General features: G+C 35.4%; 1 protein-coding gene across 1 annotated transcript; it reads left to right on the top strand.

Moving 5' to 3' along the window:
* Window positions 1-689: 689 nt before the first annotated feature.
* LOC107848171 (transmembrane emp24 domain-containing protein p24delta9) lies at window positions 690-7007 on the top strand (the record flags this gene model as incomplete). Its single annotated transcript, XM_047399564.1, is given in 3 exon segments — window positions 690-899; window positions 6339-6415; window positions 6668-7007. Coding segments are annotated over 3 exon segments (432 nt in total), but the record flags the coding sequence as incomplete, so codon positions are not given.
* Window positions 7008-7740: the final 733 nt, after the last annotated feature.

Here is a 7740-nt window from a genome sequence, read left to right as displayed (position 1 = left end):
GAAGAAATCAAGAGAATTTAACATCTATAATATGTATATTTGATATATATAAAAATAGAGTTTGTGGTAAAAAATACACCTAAACTATCCCCTTTTTTTAAAAGTTTCATACCTGAACTACTAGGTGCGCGAGTTTCCTACATGAACTATCACCAACTATTTATCAAAGCACACCTCGACTATTAATTATGTAATTGTTCACTTTTCCTACCCGAATGATGGTGATATTTCAGGTAGGAAAACTAAAGTGAACAATTGGTAGTTGAAATGTGTTTTGATAAATAGTTGGTGATAGTTTAGGTCTGAAACTCAAAAAAACCGGGAGACTTCAGTTGGTTTATTCACACTTCACTCTAAAAAATACTTTTGCCCCTTTTGCATATATAGTGTAATATTTTATGACCCTTGCGGTACCCTGGCTCTTCCCTTGGTTGTAAAGCTTCAATTTTGAGTTTACCAATCAATTAACTTAGTTTCAATGTTGGATTTTAGCTTGGATATTCGACCATATGAATCTCTATGTGTTCCTTTCTATTAGCCCATTTTATTCCAATGCCGGTGAAAGCTTGAGTTGTTAATATATTAGTATAAAAATGTTTGATTGATTATTTTATGATTCTTCTGGTTTGGATGAATATGAATATGTTTCTTTTGGTTTGGATGAACTAATATTGATCTGTGTTATTTAGGTGACTTCTACCTTTGGAAATACCTATCACCAATCAGACAATGTTATTGAAGGGCATTTTGCTTTTGAGACAGCGGAAGCTGGGGATTATATGACTTGCTTCTTTGCTGCTGATCACAAGCCTCCTCTAACTCTTAATATTGATTTTGACTGGAAGACTGGTGTAGCTGCTAAGGATTGGACGAATGTAGCCAAGAAAGGCTCTGTTGAAGTAAACCTACTTTCTACTTCTATCTAGCTGCTAATGTATCTCGATTCCGCATATACTTGTGTTAGATATGCATTTAACTAGAATGGAGCAATACAGTTCATAAGCATCCATTATGCATGATAAATTTGCACTCGAGAAGTCTCATAGCCACTATCATTAGTTTAAGCCAACCATTGGTCGTTCTCTTTTTTCCTGATTTTAACCTTTCATAAGAAGAAAACAGGAAAACCTATGGATATTGGTTAGTTTGAAGGCTTTCAGATTTTGATATAAGGGAGTTTTATTTCGCAGGTTCCAACTAATTTAGAATTAAGAATAGTTGTTATATACCTGAATTTAGGAACGTCTTATAAAGTGATATATATTCAGTTCCCTTAAAAATATTAATCATGCTTATCAAGTTACAATTTGTTTCTTGGATAAGTAAATAATAATAAGCAATTTATTAATCATGTTCAAAGCATTGGACTGTGCTTACATGGTGATAACCAATAGGAGCTAGTGTTTATTACTTCTGCTGGAGAATCTGCTACAGCTATTGATGTTAAATGGCATTACATATTGGTTGCATTTTTGTATGTTCCCCCTCTGGAACTGAAACAAATAGAGATAAAGAATGGAAGGGAGAATACAGTAAAAACCATTTTGTCCCTACAAAAGTTTGTGACCCCGAGTAGGTAAATATTATTGCCAGATTCTTGTTACTCTTAGTAAAAAGAATTAAAGGCCTACAAGCCCAATAGACTCTTACTGATTATTATTTTAGTTGCACATCATTCTGTCATCAAAGGAGGTATTTAGATAAAACCATGTCATTGGAACTCTAGTGCCTTGCTACTTATTGAAAGAAGAAAAGAATTTTAATACCTGAAAGCGTATGGCTCAATCCTCAAGAGAGAGTGGAGTTAGGATGTATGCTTCCTGAGTGTTATTGACTTTGTTCTTGGAAAACAACAAGGACTATAATATTAAGTTTTACAAATTAAAGTTTTATGCATTCTGTTCTTAAATAGAAATACTTTTCTTTGTTTTGAACATTAGTCAGGAGTCCTATATTTTAAACCAACGATAAAGAGAATCTCTAAATCAGGTTTTAGTGTGTGTGTGTGAGAAGTATGAGATTAGACGGGATTATGGTGTTTAAATGCGTGTGTATGTTCAGTCTTGATAGGAACATGTGATTTAACTTAGATTTTTACAACTCCAACACAATACAAGATGAGGTCCCATGGTGTATGCTATTTGGTTACGATATGGAGAAGCACTCTAGAGAGTAACAATTTTAAGATAAGTAGAAGTATGACAGAATATATCTGTTGGAAGTTTAATCAGCATAAAAAATGAAGTTGAGGAGAGAGAGACTAGACGGGATTATGGTGTTTAAATGTAAACAACTTATATGTCTCGCCTCGTCCCCAGGAGAAAGAGTGTGTGTGTGTGTGTGTGTGTTCAATCTTCAGTCTTGATATGAACGTGTGATTTAAATTAGATTCTCATAGCTCCAACACAATACAGGATAAGGTCCCATGTTGTATGTTATTTGACGACAATATGGAGAACCCCTTTAGAGAGCAACAATTTTAAGTTAAGTAGAAGTATGACGGAATATATCTGCTGCAAGTCTAATCAGCATAAAAAGTGAAGTTAGGAGATATTAGACGGGATTATTGTGTTTAAATGCAAACAATACATGTCTAGGCTTGTTCCAAGGAGAATGGGATGATAGATGAAGATGTTATACGGAGAATCAAAATTGGATGGTTTAAAATGGAGAAGTATTACTGATGTGTTATGTGATAGAAGGATTATTTCCTAGGTGAAGAATAAGTTATATAATACAATTATAAGATCAACAATGTTATATGAGACTGAATGTTGGACCACTATAGTCCAAACTCCAACGCATCCACAGGATGAGGTGTCGTAGAAATGCAGATACTATGGTTGATATGACTAGACTAACCTTTTACCTTATTAAAAAAGGTTGATATGAATAGACAAGACTAAAAGTGACAACATCCGCTAGAAGATACAAGTAGCACACATTGAGCATAAAATAAGAGAAAGTTTAGTCATCCCGTCATTGACCTCCAATTGACCTGAAGATGGTGAGTGAAGGTGCTAAAGGGGATGAGGTAGAAATAACATCACATGGAAGGAAATTGTCTTGAATGACATATAATATCTCAAAATCCATGGACGAAGTAGGTAAATAGCCACTTATAACACTTACTATCAATTATTAGTCACTATTTTAAAAGCTATTAACATTTATTCACGAAAAAAGTTTTGGACAAAAATTACCTCCATCTAAAACACAGAAAAACTTTAGCAAATGCTACTAGAATTCGAAGGGTTAACAAGTGGAAACCAAGGAAGGATTCATGGAGTTCAAAAATTTGCTAGATTTTCAAAAAACAAGGATCATGAGGTTCTCAAATCTTTATAAGTACAAAATCAAGGAAGAATTCATGGGGTTCAAAAAATTGTTGGAGTTTCAAAACCAAGAAAGGATTGATGGGGTTCAAACCTTTGTAAGTTCGAAACTGTGGAAGGGTTCAAGCTTTTATGGGTTTAAAATCAAGGAACGGTTCATGGGGTTCAAAAATTTGATGGAGTTTCAAAACTAATGAAGGATTTATGGGGTTTAAACCTTTATAAGTCAAAACCAAAGAACGATTCATGAGGTTCAAACCTTTATAAATTTTTCTGTGTTTTAAGTAGGGTATCTTTGTCTGAATTCTTCAATGTTAATATGTGGCTGTTTTTCGATCACTTTTCGTACGGTAGGTATACACTCACAGCAGACTTGAAAAATGGCCATCACACATAATATTTACGAAATCCATCCACACATAGCTGAGATAGGGCACAATGAAAGTAAAAGATCTCTTTCGATGATGCCAATCAGTGATGAATATGCTTGACAATAGAAAATACAAAACGCTTTGTCTACTTTTTTCTTAGGTATAATGTTGGATCGAAATTGGTACCATGCAAGGCACCGTAGTGGCGAATGGTCAGTTGGCTATGATAGTTGAGAAAGAATGAGAACTTGGAAAGTTTAGTAGCACGTATGTGGATCAATGAGAGAGAAATATGAGAGCTTGTCAAAGTGTAGAGCTGGATTTTGTACATTTGAGGAATAGCCTCTTATCCCTTTATTTTGGGGTGAAGGTAAGGTTGGCAACGGACCGGAAGCGGTACCACCGGACCGGTGTAACCGGAACCGGTACCGGACAGCCTTACTGGAGTTTGTCGCCGGAACCGGTAATATCGGACACTTTTGCTGGTCCGCACCGGTCCGTTGGTTACCGGTCTGGAACCAGATCGGACCAAACCGGCACCGGATCTGTACCGGAAAAGACGACCGTTCACGTTTTTTTTTTAAATTTAAATTATATTATATAATTAACTTATATAATATAATATATTAATATAACAATTCCAAATGACCAAAATTTTTTTTTTTTAAAAATTGTAACGGTCCTCACGTCGCCGGACCGGTCAACCGGTACCGGAACATCACCGGAAACGGAGTAAACAGACCGGAACGGAAAATTCCGGTTCCGTTGCCCCCCTTAGGTGAAGGTAAGAGTAGAATAGCTTCTTAGCCCTATTTTCTTATGGTGCACTCATGAGGTTCCTTTATGTATGGAAGAGATTTTCTATTTCTCAGTATACTCTCGTATATGGACGTGTTTTATGCCCAGCAGTTTAACAAAATTACTACTACAAAAATAAATAAATTAATAAATGGAGAAACATGGTAAGCGAGGATTCATATAGACGACCGCTAATTGTTTGGATTAAGGCGTGGTTGCTGTTGTTGTTAGATACTCGTATCTCTATGTACAATTACTTAAATCGTGGATTTTAGGTTTCATTTGCTTGACAATGGCAGGATTAGAATGTATCAACATTCCCCTACCAACAAAGTTTGTGCCATCCACCTTTGCTTAGCTCGTCATTTTACAGCATAATGCTGATGGTAAACTTTATTATACATTTATAATTAGATTCTGAAGAACCAGGTGTTCGTCAATTGGATATTTGAATTGAAGCATCATTACAGAAAGTGAATTCATACGGGGCAGTCTTCTGACAGACACATAACTTATTGCAGTCTATAGTTATTGACCATTGGCCTTGGAAGTTAATCTGGAAAACGAAAAGTCACTTGTTTCAGCTGGAGCACTCTAAATGGTGCTTAACTAACACAATACAACCTTATTAGGAGAAATTCTTATTTAGCAAATAGATACCATATCTGTCCTTACAACCTAGAGTCACATCAACCGTTTGTTCCTACACCGCCCCGTTGCTGCAGATATTTGGAATATATTCCGCTCTCATTTTGGATTGCAATGGTCTATGCCTTTGCAGTGTGAGTTAGAATTCCTTTTGAGAAGTCCATCAAAAGGATCTGGTCTGTGGTTCCTGCTTGTGTTTGTGGTGCTTAAGATTGAAAGGAATCAAAAATGCTTTAATGGTAATACCTGTCGGTTCAATATTTGATTTATCTTTTTAGCTGGTTTAATCGTACCACTCTATATAACCCTGACAGCTGACACGTTTTTGGAGTTTATCAGCTCTTTAGTCTTGTGATAGTTTTTGGATCTCTATCTCTGAGCTGGTAATTTCTTTTGTAATCTATGCATCTTCTTGATGCTTTTATTAACAATAATCTGCTTCAAAAAAGAATGCTTTTTGATATATCTTTCTTTACTTGGATGAGGAGGCAAATTTGATGCTTTTCAAGATTGACACTTGCTGTAATCAAAATACAAAAATAGGTATTAACAAAAAATAATTAACAAAATCAGGGAAATGATGCTTTTATATTAGGATTTGTTATTGATGTTTATAAAACAATTTAGTTCTTGATGTTTCTTCAGAGTTTGCTTAAAGATTAGGAGCTTCTTAAAAATAAAAGGTGCATGAGCCACTGTTTTTGTGCATCACTTGTGAAATGATTCATTTGGCTTGTCCTGTTGCATTTTTGTTACGAGACGTGCTTCATATCTGTTTGATTGTGTAGAGCTCCTCGTGCTCTCAATATATCTCACTTAAGAATCTTTAGGATTCACATTTGTATTGGTTTGTTTAGTTCACATAGTTGCAGTAATAGTGATTTATCGTTTTGTATCCTTCATTCCGTAAGTACATATGAAGGGGAGCCAAGTTGCTGCCATGTGACTAGGAGGTCACGGGTTCAAGCCTCGGAAACAACCTCTGGCAGAAATGCAAGGTAAGGCTGCGTACGATACACCCTTGTGGTGGGGCCCTTCCCCGGACACCACGCTTAGCGGTAGTTTTAGAGCACCGGGCTGCCCTTTTATTCTGTACGTACATAAATTGACCATGAATCGATGACTGCCCCTTGCGGAGTTTTGAGTTGAGACTATAGTTAACCTTTATCATCTGTCGTCTTAATAGGTAATGGAATTTGAACTAAAGAGGATGCTTGAAAACGTTCAAGCCATCCACGATGAGATGTTTTTTCTTCGTGAAAGGTGAGTTTATCATTTCTTAACAATTTATGCTGTTCGGACTCTTCAAAAATGCTGTCAGATGCATGTCAAATCCTCCATAATTATTACATTTTTGGAGGATCAAACACGAGGCATGTCAGATCCTCCAAAAGTAGTAAAACTTTTAGAGGATCCGACAAGGGTGCAACGACATTTTTAGATAGTCCGAGCAACATTGTTGATAATCGTCGTGAACATAAGATTGATATTTTTTTGATTTTTGACACAATGCAGGGAAGCTGAAATGCAGGAATTGAACAGATCTACCAACTCCAAAATGGCTTGGATGACTGGCTTGTCAATCTTGTTATGTTTATCTGTGGCAGGATTGCAGGTGTGGCATTTGAAGACCTTTTTTGAAAAGAAAAAGCTTATCTAAAGTTGTTCTATGTTCTAAATAGCTTAATAATGCAAACCATGTATGTGTAGAATTTTCCATAGATTATAGTCAGAAGGAAAGCACTGTTTTGAGTTAAATTGTGATAGAGAGAATTTGGATTACGCATGCTCGGTTTTCTTTTTGGTGTATTATTACGCATTCTGTTCTTTTTATATGACACGCTTCCCTTTTTAATTTGTCGTCAAATTTTAGATTTAGAAACACTTGTTTGAACTTTCCATTTTACCTTGATGTCATAATTTTATAGCCACAAAAATACCATTGCATGTGATCTCACACAGTTTCGTTTCCTTCTACAAAAATTAAATCAGTCAAATTCCAAATGAATCTAATTCTTTGCTCGCTAATATTGAAAAATAACCAACTAGTAAATGTTTCAACATGATGTGAAAGTGAGGTTTCATTTGCTATAGTGGGTGTGCACTTTGTAGCATCAATTGGTGTAGGTTTAAGAGCTGGAGTCACACTAGAGGGTAAGTGAGAACACTATTAATCCTCCATTTTGATAGAGTAAAAAAAAAGGATAATTTAGTGCACTGAAGCTTTTACTATGCGCAGGGTTCGAGGAAGGATCTCATCACAAGGGTGTGTTTGTATGCAGCCTTACTTTGCATTTTTGCCTGAAACTGTTTTCAAGACTTAAACCTATGATCTCCTGGTCACTTGAAAAACAATTTTACCTGAACCGGAAAAAAGAAGGGAAAATTTCACAAGTAGCAAAATTATAGCTATAATTAAGACTTTTATAACAACTGTTTCATAATTACGAAAAGTAGCAAGTTGTATTTTGTATTTGAGGTAATGTTTACTATTTAAATGCATATACAAATGAAATAACAATTCCGTTTTTTTTAACACAAATCAGTTGAGTTAAATAAGGAATAAACATTCCTTTAATTTATGTCAT

The sequence above is a fragment of the Capsicum annuum genome, chromosome 11 (genome assembly GCF_002878395.1).
Source record: "Capsicum annuum cultivar UCD-10X-F1 chromosome 11, UCD10Xv1.1, whole genome shotgun sequence".
In the NCBI taxonomy this organism is placed as follows: Eukaryota; Viridiplantae; Streptophyta; class Magnoliopsida; order Solanales; family Solanaceae; genus Capsicum; species Capsicum annuum.
The sequence above is the reverse complement of the archived record's forward strand: the minus strand, read 5'-3'. Positions and strand labels throughout refer to the sequence as shown.